Source organism: Echeneis naucrates, chromosome 15 (genome assembly GCF_900963305.1).
Source record: "Echeneis naucrates chromosome 15, fEcheNa1.1, whole genome shotgun sequence".
Taxonomy (NCBI): Eukaryota; Metazoa; Chordata; class Actinopteri; order Carangiformes; family Echeneidae; genus Echeneis; species Echeneis naucrates.
Genome location: NC_042525.1, coordinates 6,928,426 through 6,945,041, shown reverse-complemented (window position 1 = coordinate 6,945,041; position 16,616 = coordinate 6,928,426). Strand labels below are relative to the sequence as shown.

The 16,616-nt window shown below is 40.1% G+C and overlaps 1 protein-coding gene across 1 annotated transcript in view; it reads left to right on the top strand.

The window, feature by feature from the left end:
• adgrb3 (adhesion G protein-coupled receptor B3) overlaps nucleotides 1–16,616 on the top strand; it is a 104,033-nt gene that overhangs the window by 45,639 nt on the left and 41,778 nt on the right. Inside the window, exons 4-10 of the mRNA XM_029521018.1 lie at nucleotides 94–255; nucleotides 6,410–6,574; nucleotides 7,295–7,459; nucleotides 9,307–9,471; nucleotides 10,006–10,107; nucleotides 15,061–15,167; nucleotides 16,223–16,417. Coding sequence (XP_029376878.1) covers nucleotides 94–255; nucleotides 6,410–6,574; nucleotides 7,295–7,459; nucleotides 9,307–9,471; nucleotides 10,006–10,107; nucleotides 15,061–15,167; nucleotides 16,223–16,417 — 1,061 coding nt within the window. The remainder of the gene's footprint in view (nucleotides 1–93; nucleotides 256–6,409; nucleotides 6,575–7,294; nucleotides 7,460–9,306; nucleotides 9,472–10,005; nucleotides 10,108–15,060; nucleotides 15,168–16,222; nucleotides 16,418–16,616) is intronic.

The following is a 16,616-nucleotide window of genomic DNA, read 5'->3' as shown; positions in this document are numbered from 1 at the left end:
CAACCCCGCCCACCTTGCCCCCACCCCACCCTGTTAGCCCTGCCCCAGGACCATATTGCTGCATTTAACTAGTGTCACCCTTCTCCCACACAGGTGAATCAGGTGCAGAGGAGTGGTCCCAGTGGAGCTCATGCTCTGTAACATGCGGTCAAGGGTCGCAGGTGCGAACAAGAACATGTGTCTCACCATACGGAACACACTGCAGCGGCCCTTTAAGAGAATCAAGGGTTTGCAATAACACTGCCCCTTGTCCAGGTAGTGTTAGCCGCAGATTCTTGACTATTAATGTTTTGCTCATTTGTTGTTTATATGGGAGGAAATGTATTGCTGTGTTTTAACCAACTTCAATGTTTCCATTTAAGAATGTATTATGATTATTATCATCACTGTAGTCATTACTATTATGATTGACCTGATGCTTTCTGTTTTGAGGTTAATTTGTGAATGTGTTCCTTTTTTTTTTTTTTTTTTTTCATGATTGCTTTTGTGTTTTCCATTTCATATAACTGTAAAGCAATTCATCAGCACTGAGATGGTTTACTGACATGTGGTTCTGCATGGGGCTTGGGGAGGAGTAGATGCTGATAGGTCATCAGCTTCATTTCTTGAAGGTCAGCTGTGCATTTTAAAATAGCCTGGCTGCGTTCCTTCGAACACGCTGCAAGGCATTTCTTCCTCACCATGTGATGGCATAGCAGATGAGTCACTGGCAGTCAGGTATCAGCATCGGATGCTTTTCTGACTGGTGATTGCTGAGCGCTAATGTTTGTCTGTAGGCATCTGTTAGGACAGCGTGTCCCCATTATTCATTTCTGGGATTGTCGACACGGACAAATATGCTGATTTCCTTATATGATATTCTGAACTCACGATCAAGCAAGACATTTGCTGTTGAGCGTAGCGCCGCTGAAAGACACATCGTAAACTCATAATTAATCATGGCTGATCGAAAATACTGCAAGCACCACCTTCTGACAGTCTGATCTAGGATGCACTGCACTTCGTTTTTACATGTGGCATGTATAAAATGGGAAGCTGGCAGTTTTCAAAAAGGGTCATTCTCTTACTCTGCACGGACACTAAGAGCTAAATGGAGAATTAGTCATTTCAAAAGTACACTTCCACTCTCGGTGCATTTCCTCTCTGGCCATTAATGTTTAGCTCAGATAGCATTAAACCTCAGATTTCTCAAGTTAAAAAAAAAAAAGCCACACAGCCCAATTCCAGGTATATGCATTAATTTCTATGAAGAATTATGATTGATTTATAGTGACAAATTAGAACAGCCCATGTGAATTCATGATTATCTTTGATTAATCTCAGGACCTGCAGACATTAGGCGTACGCTCATGGCTAATTGTGGATCCAGAACTTTCTTTCACATTATAAAGCAGAGACACTTATCACCAAATAACTGGGCCATAAAAACTCAGAAAAAAAGATCTCTCTCACACTCACACACACACACACACACACACACACACACACACACACACACACACACACGAGTTAGAGTGTTAGTGCTTTTCATTTTTCAAAAAAAAAAAAAAAAAGATAACTTTCTTTGATTCATCTGAATAAATGTAGCACAAAGTTTACTTGATAACAGGGACGGGACGATCATGGATTTTGACGGCACAATAATAGTGAGAGAAATAATCACTTTCATGATTGCCACTGTTATAATGGATGTTGATGGTAGGATCAACAACTGTGCTTCGTGCCAAGTATTTTCATTAGTTAATTTATTTAACACCCGCACACACGCATAGACAAGCTGCAAACTACACAGTGTTGCAGTGTAGTTGAACTGCTGTCTACTTTTGATTCTGAGTGCATTTCTCGACGGTGATCACGTAGAAGACCCCGCTGGTCAACCTTTTTATAATCAAAATACGATTTCACCCCATCCTTCCAGTAGCAGCGATAGCTTCATTAGTGTGCACAGCAACTTATATTCCATACCGGTCCATTAACAATACACACAAAATGATCAAAAAAAAAAAACAAAAAAAACTGCAGGGAATGCTCAACAGTAATTTACCATTAATGCCTCTCTTTTTATGTGAACATAATCACTTGAATTTATTTATTTTTTTTAATCAGTATTAATAAGCCTCGGGATGATTTTGACATTTTTTAATGATGGTTACTGTAATAGTTAAACCATTTTAACATCACCAACTGTGGTTACTGTCGCAAACTGGTACCAAAAAAAATAAAAAAATATCCACCTGGCATGACACCACACACAGCACAGAGCCCATATCCAATTTTCTGAAAGGCAGACAGATTGATCAGCTTTCTTCAAAATGTCTGTAGTATACCAAGGATATCGCCAGCACACAACGCTCCCAAATTAAAGGCACATACCTGCAGTCTAAAAGGAACCTTACCTCATAGTCACCATTACTGAAAACACCACCATCATCTGTGAACCATGGCTCAGGCGCTGCAGGCGGCAGATCAAGCGTGCTGTTTGAAATTCTAGGCCTTCATGCCCGTTGTGATCTCGTTCATCCAACACAATGAATCTGCCAAAATACAGCAACATTTCTGTTTCATAGAATATCCCTTTTGAATGAGCAGCACCCTCCCTTTATAGATCAACCAGCGGCACCCACGGCTTTTTCCTCTTCTTAACTTGACAGCAAAAAAGAAAACAGCCCAGTCTGCAGGAATTCTGTTCATGTTTCTACACCAAAAAAATGAATAAATAAATAAAATATATATATTCTTTACCAATACAGGATATGAAGTTCTTCGTAGCAGAGAAAAGTATTATTATTCTTTTGGGAAATTAATTAAATTAGCTGTTAATATTACACCATCTCTAAGTTTATCAACACCTTCATTTCTACTTAACACACCACACATCTAAACACCGAGCTGGATAAAAAGTAGAAACAACTTCAGAGAGCTAAACAAAGTCATCGTTTCATTGTTTGTTTTGGTCGGGGTCAAAAAGATTTTCCAATTGGCTTTTGAATGGTCAGTTTTCAAACAGAATCGACTGATTGACTTTAAGCTGTTGTCTGTCTGGATGAAGGATTATTTCATCTTTTTTAATCAGGGGAGAAATTTGTGGGGAAACACGGTGAGACGCCATTACCTTCACGGCAGGACACGAGCTCTCCTTCTCTGCGGGGAGCACGAGGACTCCCTGCGTTTGATCGCGCACAGGTGCACGCGCGGTCAAACGCCCGACGGACCGGAAATTAGATCACTCGCGTGTTTCTTTCACAATAAGAGCAAAGGTGATTGCAGGGAAGCCATATGCATCCAAGATTTATGTTTTGAAAATGGACCACATTGGAGATCTATGGCAGGAAGGAAGAAGCTGCTCGACAGAAGAATATCATGAGATTTGTTGACAGTAATTATTAGGTAAGCAAAAACAAAGCTCACAAAGGCTTGAATATCACCTTATATATATATATATATATATTTTTATCGACAACGATTTGCGTCAGATTAGCGAAGGCTTATATTTTTAGCTGGAAAAAACATCTGCTACTCTGTTTGTTTGGTTGGTCTGCAGAGTGTGAATTGTTTAGCATCAGCAAAAGTGGGTAATTACTATAAACATCTAAAACCTTCAATGAAGAAAAAGCAGAGGCTTTCAAACAAAAAAATCAATTTCTCAGAAGAAAACTGGCTTTGGCCACCATAATCATGAAAATATACCATAATTACCAAATAGAGTGTCAAGCATAATCAGAGATAATGAAAACAATAACAAAACAATTCCAACGGAACTTTTACAAACATTTTCGGTTCAGACATATATATATATACACATTACATTTGGCTATGAGGCAGTCACACAGAAAGTTGTTTTGTTCATGTGATTGGAAATTCAAGACCTTGATCTTTTAAAATTTGGTTCTAATATATGCTCAGAACAGCACATATAGTAAAGATGCTTCTACTTTTATTAGGGCTCATCATCGAGAACCTCTTTAGTAGAGAAGTGAAGGACATTGAAACCTTTTCTGAATCTTATACACAAGCGGATGACTTTCAGGATGGCAAATGCATTTCTATCATTCTTTTCTTAGCAAACTTGGGCCAATGTGCAGTATTCCACACAGCAACCTTGAACTGCAGCTTTATGCTTATTAGTATAGATTTTATAATGTTTTTAGTGAAAGTGTTAGTGTAAGCTATGTCAAACAGTTTCGCAGCAAGAAATTATCAATATTGTATGGAATAAATAATGCTAAAGCAGCACAAGAGACAGGCTAGTGACATAAAAAGGGTAAAGGCTTTCTGGAACGGTATAAGAAGGTCAATCGAATCCCGGCGTACAACAAATTAGCAAAAACACTACATTGGCCACCAACTTGTGACGTTCCAAAAGTTTCACTTCTACCAGCACAATGCGATTGCTCATAGCTGTCCCTGCAAATCATGGCCACAGTTCAGAGAAAATACACACAAAGAAGCGAAATCCTATTCCATCATTGCTAGCTATGCTGTCTGCCTGCTTTGAACTCAAATTTTCAAAGTAAATGCTTCAGCCACCACAGGACACTTAGCTAAGAGCATCAAAGCAGCGCCTAGAGGCAGCGGCCGGGACAGACGGTGGCTCCCCTCATGGCCGACCATCGGCTTGATTCCATGATCCAGCTACTCCACCACTGATCCTGAGATCTAACTCTCGTACTGCAGCAACTTTAAGCCTCAGCGCAAGGCAGCGCATTCTGACCTCTCCGTGAAGGAGCTATAAATTCCCTGTGGACAAAATAGTCAGACATAGATTTGCAAGGTCTTAAATCCCATTTGCAATCAGCTGATAAAAGGCCACCAGATATGTTGCTTCTGCCACTAGTTTCCATAAATTCTGCCGTTTATTTAGGGCCTCAGCCTTTAAATGGTTGAAAGTGCATATACACGCCTGCTCCACCTCAACCTTATTCCCATTGCAGTTGTCTATTCTCTCACTGTAGTTGCTTAGAAAACAAGAACGTACTTTGTGCTCGACTTGTATCTTCAGTTGATACATATATCTGGTGTTGGCCTCTGTGGGATTTGTGTTTGATACAATATCCATCCCCTTAAAGTTTATTTTGGAGCCTTTAATGATTCCACTAAATGCACTTTGTCGCTGGGCTCATGAAGCTGGCAGTTGCCATGGAAACTAATTACAGAGGTTAAACTTTTACATTTCGAACGAAGTTTTTTGGTCTTTTCATTTCATTACATTTGCATTTGCAGGAAAACCTCAAGTGCTGAGACAAGCCACGATGTGCCTCATGTCTGTCTGCCTCTCAGATTTCCATATATTTCCCCTCTCTAGAGTAAAACTCAGAGCCAATAGCAAATATACTCTGCAGTGAAGACTCACCGTCTGTCAGACACAACCCAGTTAAGCTTACGCACAAACAGGCATGCAAAAAGAAAAGATGAATCCAGATATTGTTTAACATCACATATAAATAATGTTTCATCATAATGAATTTGTTATTATGAGGAATTCTCTTTAAATTTGTGTAAAAATGGAAATTGGGGCATTTCACCACTGTTGGTTTTTATTTATATTTTTATTTATTTATTTTATTTAGGTGCACATCTCTTGATTTAACAGTTATTGTGGCCAAACCCTATCCAAAAATATTTCCACATAATGATTTCAATTAAGAGGATTTTTTTCTCCTTTAAAACAGTTAAGCAAAAAGCCTTTGGAAATACCATATGCAACATATCAATTAGCCTTCTCTGTGATAAATTTCCTTTTGGATTTGGGCTGTTTAGGCTTATATTTAGTGCGAGTAAACATTTCATTGCCAGTCAGCCAGCACCATTTAAAATGTGGCCAGTTATTCAGAGGTCTGCGACCAGGTTATGGGCTGTCTACTTAAAGTGTAAGCATGATTAGTATGTTGGTGTAAACAACACAATTTTTAGCCATTATTAACCCGAAGGTCTGCTGCTATTAGATTCGCAGTCAACCAAGAAGAGTCAAAAACACAGGGCAGACATGCTGCCTCTTACACAGACCTTGAACTAGAAGGACAGGGTTGTTCCAGTTGTTGTTTGAAAAGATTGGTGTTCTCAATCATATTCTGTACCTTTTATGAGTTAGTATTTTTTTTATTATAATTTTGTATACGATAGAGAGAATTTACAGAGGTGACTGAAGCTTGTTGTCGAGACTTTGTGAAGCCACACACTGTCTGTGCTCAGTGTTTCACTTACAGTTTTATTACTAATTATTTTTGAATGAGCTAAAGCTGTTACCCCCGCGACCCGACTTTGGATCAGCAGTTGAAGATGGATGGATGGATGGATGGATGGATGGATTTTATTTCATTCATGGCTCAGCCTAGCGTCTATTATGGGTTTGTTTATGCTGTAGTGGGGCTAGACACATTGATTAGGCCTGACGCCCTTTCTGTGCCCGCAGTACACGGTGTATGGGAGGAATGGTCACCGTGGAGCCTGTGCTCATTCACATGTGGCCGAGGGCACCGCACTAGGACTAGGATGTGTGCCCCGCCCCAGCATGGAGGCAGGGCCTGTGACGGACCTGAGACCCAGACTAAGCTTTGCAACATAGCCCTATGCCCAGGTATTATCTGTCTCTTTATTCATATATTTAAAGAAAAACATATTAACAATCACCCCTAAAGGCATGAAGGTCAGAGGAATTTGGAAGGTACAATCATAAATAATCATTGATCAATGCAATACTGCAAAGGTGAGTAAAAAAGTGAGAGCAGTTTGTGGTTGTGGTTCATTTAGACTAATGATCACACAGTTGGGTGGTTTAGGAAACTCTGAGAGTCTTTACTGTGATACTGACGTCAAAATCGCTTACCCACACTGACTGTGAATAGTAAGCAGATTAGCGATGAATAGTTTCTCCACACAGTATATGTTAGATTTGCTCTAGTAACAGAGTCAGTGAAAACCGTTCAGGCGTAGATTCTTTCCTTTTGCTGCAAAATCGAAGGCAGCGAACAAATTGTGTCTGTAGTTTGTGCCTTTGATGTTGTAATAATCAAAATCTCAATATGAGGATATTCTTTAAGACTTTTTATCTCCTATTCTCCTTTTGCCTTTTGCTGGGAAACAACAAAGGAGAAACTCAGCTGCTGTGTGCTTTTTAAAAATCTAAAACTAGTCATGAACAATTTTTTTTTTTTTTGTTTGCTTTCCAACTGATGTCTGTTTTATTGGCTTTCAATCTGAGCTAGAATAGTGTTCTGAATATCTCCTCCCATTTCTGTCTGCCCTCTTTTTTCCCTTCACTTGGGACATGCTTGTTGGGTTGTGGTTGGTGCCCCAGTGGATGGACAGTGGCAAGAGTGGAGCTCTTGGAGCGATTGCTCGGTGACCTGTGCCAATGGCACTCAGCAGAGGACCAGGCAGTGCTCAGCAGCCGCCCATGGGGGATCTGAGTGTCGCGGTCACTGGGCAGAAAGCAGAGAGTGCCATAATCCTGACTGCACAGGTAAAATCCTGAGGCTCTTAATTCTATATCCGCTTTGATGTCTAAATTCGAAATCATGATTTGAAACAGGGGAAAGGACAAGAACGCTCACTCCGCCATTTTCATTGTCACAACTTGAGATCAAGTTCAGCTTTAATATTGAACCCCCTTTTACTGAGCTGTTTTTCTCCTTCTGTTGGCTACTGAAGAGCCCCGGAGCAAGAATCAAATCTCTGAAAGAATGGAGAACAATGTTTAAGCCCATGTTCTATCAATTGGATTTATAAAAATCCAGTTAGATATACAGTATGCCTTTCACATAATTCAGAGTTAGCCATCCAAACTGTCTGTCAGCATCACAGATGTATTAGAGGCTCAAAGATGTCAGCTTAGTGTTCTCCATCAAGCTGAGTGTCGTCTGATCATATGAAGGGCCCGATCACTATCCTAATCTGCTGATGCAATTTTGACTGTAGCAGCGTGGAGAAGCTGCAGGAAGCTCTTTTTTTTGTTGTTGTTGTTGTTGTTTTGTTCTGTATTTCACTGGTATGTGTGCGACAAAGAGACTCCTCTCAAACTCTTAAAGTCAGTGGACATGCCACATAAGCAGTCAGCTAGCCATATGCTCTGTTGGACACCTACAACAGTTGTACATGCTTGTAAATGCGTTTTTATTTTTTTGTTGTTGTTTTTCTTTTTTTTTTATTATTATTATTATTTTGCACATATGATACTGAGCACGGCGATGCAGTTGCTTGCCTCACCGTGAGAGGATGCATTATACAATTTATCTTTCTAATGAGGCCTACCTACTTAGCAATTCTTATTTGTCTCCAAGGTGAGAGATCAAACATTAGAGAAACAACACAGGCTAAGCCATCATTTAATAAGTTGGCACCGTGTCCATGCTTTGCTTTTTGGGAAAGAAAAAAATATATAAGAGGCTGAGGTAAATCCAATATATTTTTCTTTTATTTCATTTATTTATTTATTTATTTTCAGAATTGGTGAAGTACTGTACTGTATATGGGAATAATTCAGACTCCAGACATTCTGTGAAAAATAAAACATAAAAACCTGCCTAATAACTACAATAAAGACCTCTGCAGGGTTTTATATCAATTTTATGGGTTAGAGATTTCTGAGAATTTCTCTCGCATTGCTGACACATGAGCGTGCATCTGTTGGAGGAATCAGCTGCTCCGATGTGAGACACAGGATTCACTTTCCACTGGGGTTTGATCAATGTCTTGTGGATTGCTGTATTGCCCACAGATTGCAATGCTTTCTGTCTCTCTTTCTCTTTTGCTGTTTTTTTTGTTTTTCTTCCAGAAGCATTCCTGACAGAGGTTAGGTGTAGGACACGAAGTTCAAATTGAGGTAGAGAGGTTCAAGTGAGAGTGTATTTGAAAGTGTATTTCCTGCTCACAGGGTGTTGTACCTTTCCCTTCAGACAAGGGCGTATGATTTATTACATTCTGCTAAAGGGGTTTTTGTGGTTTTTGTCGTATGCACAATTTAACCGTGTTCATTACACGGACATATGAAATGCAGTTTTTTTTGTTTTTTTTTTTTTACTTCAGCATAATTGTGTTTTAATGTTGGCAAAGTAAAGCGAATAACCAATTAGTAATCCTGTTCATTTTTTGGAATATTGCCAACAAACTGCAACGACAGATTGAATGAATTGGACTGTAAAATAAATGCAATTAAAAATCTATTTTTGATCTCACACTAATGAAAAACTTTTATTGCATTAGATTTAAGGTAATTGTGTTGTTTCTTCTTAGTTGAAATTCTCTTCATTTATTAGTAAGTTTTATGCCTCCTGGAGTGTCTGTTTCTAACCTGGAGTGATTCTGTTTTAGCCAACGGCCAGTGGAATCCTTGGGGTCCGTGGAGCGGCTGCTCAAAGTCGTGTGATGGTGGATGGCAGAGGCGAGCCAGGGTGTGTCAGGGGGCAGCAGTGACGGGGCAGCAGTGTGACGGCAATGGAGAAGAAGTTCGAAAGTGCAGTGACCAACGGTGTCCAGGTGAGCCAAAGGATAATAAGACTTCAAATGGAGGCGTCACACCGATGCAAAGAAAGAAACCTGGGGAGGTATTTAACTCTGTGGAGCCAGTGACATGATTTGTTACAACAGAACAGTTAAACAGAGTGGGAAGAGGAGGTGCAGAGACAGAAGGTGTGTGACTGCATTGGATGTATTCCAATAAATAGAGATATTGAGAAATTAGTGACAGACATACTGACTACTACTAGAATTGTGAAAGCTTATGGTCTAATTTTTAAATTAATCTCTCTTTAAGTTGAGTTTTAGGATTAAAATCACTGCTTCCATTCTCTGGAGTAACTCAACTTTTATTCGAATTATGTAGTACACACATTCAAAAGTTGTGATTTAAGATTATCGTACTTCTTTTTCTATTCTTTAAATGAAAATATGCTATTTCTCCACCTCCTTGAATGTCATATCAACACACTGTTGCATCATATATCAGAAGTTGAAAAGATTTATTTTGTTTTTTTTTTTTTTTTTGCATTGACAAAGCATTTTGCTCCTCAGCACCTTATGAAATTTGTCCTGAGGACTATGCCGTGTCGATGGTATGGAGACGGACACCATCAGGAGAGCTGGCATTTAATAGATGCCCACCCAATGCCACAGGTACGAGCAAAATCTATATCAGAACAGAATTTGTTGCTTCTAAATGATGTGGCATTTACAGATGTACAGTTTTTGGATGGTGTATTACTTTTAATATTCTTCCTTCACTTAAACACCCATCCTGCTGCTAAATGATAGAACAGGGTTATTAATGCAGATAAATTTGACCTGTTTTGAATGAATGTCTATTTGAATACAATTTGCCAACAAGAGCAACTGTCACTTTCTACAATGGTAGAATTACCCTGCAATTATGCACTAGTGTCATGGTATCAGTGTTTGAATAGAGATGTCGGTGTTGCTGATTTTGCCACAATGTGAAGAATGTCGGATATGTGCCATAACAGAAAGCTTTTCTTTAGTATAGTACTGTGACAAGACTTTTGCTTTTTTAAGTAGACTGCCAAATCTTTGCATGGTACCAAAACTGTGTTTCCCACCCTGCGGACAAAGCACACACACGCCCTCATTGCATTTCCACATGCAGTGATGTAACTCATGGCTGCAGCCATCCGTGCATAGCCTGTGCACTGGATGGGTGGGTGGGGGGGTAACTGTGATTCTGAGAGCTTTGTTGAAGAGAACCATACAGAGGTCTCTTTTCAGACATGATGCAGAAGGTTTAATATGTGCAAAGAGACAAGTGCATTAGAGCGGAGGACCCGAGTTCTCCAGCAGGGTGAGACTGACACTGCTGTTAAAGAGAAGAGAGAGAAAGGAAGAGGAAAAGAGGCGAGACAATCAAAAATGCACACAGCCTCTGATGAAGCTGCTGTTATACAGGTTACCTTTGTTCTTGCTGAAGGTCAGTTTGCTAACAAACAGACAAAAGAAGAGTGGCGTTGCTGTCGGTTGCTAAAGCTGTGTGTTGGTTTTGCACTGTAAGCTGCTGTAAAACTTAAAACCGCCTGGCATTCTGGGCTGACATTTCTCCCACTGCCATAAAGTGGCTAACTGGCAAACTAGATGCAGCAGCAAACACACTGTCAATCACAGATGGCTTACCTGCGGCAAAGTTATGGAGAATGAGATTTACTAGCATGACATTAGCTTTCCGACTTGACATTAGTTTTATAGCTAATAAATACTGAGCACTACCATGCTATTTGCAGCTTGTAGTGAGGATTTTTGTGTTGTTTTTTTATTTTTTCTTCTCCACTGTAAGCTGCTGCTGTATATTCAACAACTTTACTATTAAGAATTTCATTTACACCGAGAGGTATCTGTAGGTCAGTTAGTCCGAGTGAGACACTTGGCTCCTTTCTACAATCAGACTAATTACTTTGCCTTACTGAGCATCATCCCATTAATTAATTGCTTTAATTATATTTAAAAAGGAAATTAAATGTATTCTTTTGAACCCTGCACTTAAATGACCAAATTATCCCACAATTTCTACCTACATGTAGCTGAATTCAGATCTCGTTACAGAGATGTGTGGATGTGCTCTTGTCTTTATACTGAAAGTCAACTATTTATGGCATTGTGCAATAAATCAGAGCTGACCTTTGTGTTCTGTTTTGTCAGGGTGGGTTGATTCTCTGTATGCAGAGAGTGTGCAACGTGCACAACAGTTCGGAGGGTTGGGCATCACTTTACAAAGGAACAAGAACCTTTAATGTCTGAGCAGTGTCATGGTAGAGGGGTAAAATAACAGACGGCAGACATATTTCATGTTTAACCACAGCGCATCCCCCCGTCAAAGCTGGTCCTGACCACCAGACAAAACGGAGACCATGATGGACAATAGTTCAGGATGGGTCAAGTTTATTTTGAAAACTATTAATCACAGTTCCAGTGTCAGGAGGTTCCACAAAGCCCACATTATGAGCCTATAAATGAAAACAACACCTTTCAACCTTTGACCTGCAATTAGATCGAGGTCAGACTCACAAAACCCTCAATGAGGAAAAAACGTGAAAACAAACCAAAGTGCTCATGGTTAGACCTCCTCCTTCCAGGGCAGTCAGAAGTGTAATGGCTGCTGAGAGTGGGTAAACAAGGATGAAATATTGATCAATGCAGGCGGCATAGCAAAATGTGCAGCACTAATGCTGCAGGACTGCATGGCTGAAGCATCCAAATGTGTCGAAGTCATCAGTGCCTACTCAGCTGCGTTCACTGCCGTCGTCAAGGTCATCATACGAACAGCACCCAGTGCATGTGCAGTCAGAGCGGCCTCGGTCATCGTGGATGACATCTGCCACCAGAGGCAAGAGGGGAGGATATGCACTCTCAGAAGAGTAAATTGTTGACTTTTATTAAGCACAGGTTCGTACAATGGTAAATGCACACAGTAAGTCCAGACCTGCTTTCTGTCTAAACAGCCAGCACCTGAGGACATTCAATGACTTTGAGGTGCTGTGATGTGAAATAAAAAGACATGGCACAGAAGTGAATAAAACTCTTTCATTTCTCCTTTACGCTTTTTCTTGTACCATACATATAAAGCAAGACCCGATAACCAGGATGATTCAGTAGATCAAGCGTACTGAGTACCTTCAAGTACCTTTACTTTCAGCTGCCTACATTTCTTTAGATGCAGATTTCATTAAAGTGGCACCTGAGCTTGCTTGTTACTTTGCCAATGAAATTTTGCATGTAAATGCAAAATGTAATTTTGCCGCTATTTATAATCATATCTAATGAGCGCCCCAAATCACCATTATCAATTGAAGTTCAAGTCATCCGGCTAAAAGCGGGAGCAATTAAAGCAAGAAAATCACAAGCTATTAAACAAACCTATCACAGGTTAATGCAGAGGAAAGTGATCATGTGCCCCTCAAGCAAATAAATTAGGATCAGTCCTTGAGAATGAAAGTGGTCGTTTTATTGACACTGTCCTCAGTGTTTACGGGTAGCTGTTTCAATACAATGTGTCTACCTTAACTGCTCTAATAATAATCTACAAAGATTTTTGTGATGTGGTTCAACACACAAAGTCCACAGAAAATCCTTCTCAGACTACGCTTTTAGACACATCCTATCTCTTAACTCCACGGGTGGTAAACATTGTTCTCTCTCTCTCTCTGGCTCTCTCGCTCTCTCGCTCTGTCTATGTAATGCAAGCCAGGTTGCGGATGCTGTAAAACTGGACAGCGACAGGTCATTGCCTCTGTGGGGTGCAGCCTTGGTTCTGATCAAGCACATATCTGCCAACTGGTATTTCATGGACAGCCTACTCTACATACATCACTGGTGCAAAATCACAGTGAAAGCCTCATATTTCCCTCTCTGACCTCGTTTGATCCCACATCGACACAGATCAAAGCTAAGAGTGCTCTGATTTGAAACCAAGATACTGAGCTATGAAAATTGATGAATTAGCATCCATCAGATTCTCAAAGTGGTTGATAGATATATGTAGATGTAATGCTTAGGGATAGTTTTTGAAGTGTAGGATAATGTTTAATTTTGTACAGCAAAGAAAGGTTTGGTTTTTATTTTATTTTATTTTTTTTTTCTTCTTTTTTTCTAAAAACTAATTCATTTTCTGCACAACCGTGGTGCAAACATAAAATGAGTGCTGGTCCAGGCATTTCACATTAAAACTATTTTAGCCTTGAGCAATTTGTACCTTGTGGTACTGCTGAATTCACATTAAAGTTGCATTATGCACTGTAATACTGAAATGAAAGCAGACATCACAGGGCCAAAAAACTAATAATTTATATATACCAAAAAAAGCCTCTCTGTGACTTCAGTTTAACTCTTTCAAATCAATAAATAAACAAGAATCTCATCAGTGAGGAGCTGCTTATCAGCAAAAAACATTCTTGAATTCTCCTCTTAGAGCTTTGTGCCACTTCCCTTTTAAAGCTCAGATTCTCTCACAGTCTAAAATGACCTTTAAGAATCTTGAAGCCAAAACATTAAGGTGGATCCCCAATTTCTGGATATCAAGCCACCATGAAATACTTTTTTTTTTTTTTTTTTGGAGTGTGAAACCAACCTGAAATATACAAATGTTAAAGTATTTTTTGCAGCAATGACATTTTTAATAAAGAAAACAGCACATAAGAGCTCCCTGGTGAAGCCAGTTCTGAGAGAGACGAATGCTCAGTGCAGTGTAGAGCAATGGGTTGCTCCTATTGCCCTCTGGGTTGTCTCATTGTGCTGCTTGGGCGCTCCTGGCACATAGCGATGTTTTGTGCGCGCTCGTGTCTTCACCAGGTAGTAGCGGTGGAGAAGGCGGGTGTAGGAGGTGTGGTTTTGATCCCTCACTGTCTGTGTGTGTTAGTCTGTGAAAGATGGAGAGAGAAAGAACAAGAGATAGCAATGGTTTTATCTGAAGCACGGATGCCAGGGGAAATGTTTTGTACTGTGGGAGTTTTCCTCAGGATGTCAAGCACCTGTGTTGGAGCGGGGGGGGTGATGTGTGAAGTGCACTCTACCAGGTCGACAGCTGGGAAGGTGTGATGTTGGACCCCTATGTGGGATTGTGTATGGGGGATGTGGGTGGATATTGGGTGGTTCTACTATTTTGGGATCACCGTTTAAATGTCTGACAGCTATCACAGCTGAGCTACTGCATGCCTGAGTAAGCCACTAAACCTGTTTTAATATGGCACACAGTACATACATATATTAAAAGCCTGTTTTTGTTGCTTATAAAATAAAACGAGACATCCTGAGACGTCTCTCTCCCTCTTTTTATAATGTGTCAAATCTACTGCAAAATGAAATCAGGTTTTGATGGCAAGTGATGGGGGGGGGTAAGTCTCTTATGAGAAGGATTAATATTTCTTTCCTCTTTTTTTGTCCCTCCCTTCTTCCTGTATCCACTTCAATCTGCCTTTCTTTTGGCTCTCCTTTGGTCTTAATCCCTTCTCTCCCCTCCAATCTCACCTTGACACTCACTTCGCCTGCAACTATCCACATCACATCTCCCCACTCATCCCTCCCTCAATCTCTTCTTCTCCCAATCTGCCGCTGTCTTCGTCTCCTCTACAGGCACCACTAGTCGACGCTGCTCTTTGGATCACCGCGGTATGGCCTTCTGGGAGCAGCCCAGCTATGCTCGATGCATAACAAATGAATTCAGATACTTGCAGCAATCAGTAGGTGCAAAGTCAGCTCCCTCTCACAGCCTCTGTTTCCAATGCATCATAAATTATCTCCCTAGTGCTTTTGTACTTCTGCCTCCCCCCCAGAAAGAGAAAAAAAAAAAACACCCCCACCCCCACCCTCTCCTATTCTCATCACAGTTTTAACAAAGATTAGCTATTTTCAACAAGAGGGCAAATGGAAACACTGGGCACTGGGTGAAACGTGCGCTTTGGATGAACTAAGCATTGAAAGCATTGTTATTCCTCACTTGCACTTTTCTGGCTTTTAGTGTCTGCAAAAGTGAATTACCACAAATTTCTGCACCAAAAACATTCAAAGAGGTTACTGCTACTCCATTTATTTAATTACATTTTTTCTTGTGAAGTTCTTTGAGTCACATTTATTAAGACGTACTGCTTAAATAAGGATAATTTTATTATTATTATTATTATTATTATTATTATTCATAAAAGTTTCATTGTACCAGACAGATACCAGTACAACTCATTGAATGTCAACAATTTTTCGTTTGATAGAATGTGATTGTTCAGCTGAAAGACAACACAAAAATGTTTCCTATTAGGACTGAGTAGACTTTATTTCTCTATTTTGAATATATTTTTGCCTTAATGGGCATGCAGGTAGCCTGGAAACACAACAGCGCTTCCACTAGAATAGGTACATCTGGTAACTCTCTGTCACTGTTAAAAATAAAATAATTGTGAAGAGCTGAGATGGCACATATAGTGCTGCACCTGTGAATGTGTATTTATGGGCATAAACCCTGCGCATTGATGCAAGATGTCATTTCACTGTGCAATTTCTGCCTAAATGTACGTCTTCTGCTCCAGTTAACGCTTATTCATTTTGGCTCATTTCAAAACATCTGCAAGGCAGAATACAATTCACCCTGGCTTAGACATAAGTGTAAAAGAAAGGGCCTCAGCTAGCCGGCTCTTTTTCCTTTTCTTGTTCACTGCATTTACTCTGAATGTGTAGTTTAGCATGTATCAAGTGAACCTGTGGACATCAATGCCCCAAATTCCGTCTTCTCCTGTTTTTGGAGGTTCAGGGGCACCTTGCTAAGGGCCAGAGGATGCTGGCAGGTGATGGGATGTCCCAGGTTACAAAGAACCTGCTGGACCTCACCCAGAGGAGGAACTTCTACGCCGGTGACCTTCTCTCTTCTGTGGAGATCCTTCGCAATGTGACAGAGACCTTCAAAAGGGCCAGCTATGAGCCATCTTCAGATGATGTGCAAGTAAGTTGGACGGCTGTTTTATTTTAACACAAAAGACATCGGTCTGAAATATATTCATTTTCTGGTGATTTACAAATCTATTTCTTGACAAAATAAACAGCAAATAAAAAGAAAAAAAATGCGGCCAAAAGGAGTGTTTGCCATAACACAAAGGCTAACAATGGCATCCAATTGCTCTATTGTGCCAAATGATATTCTC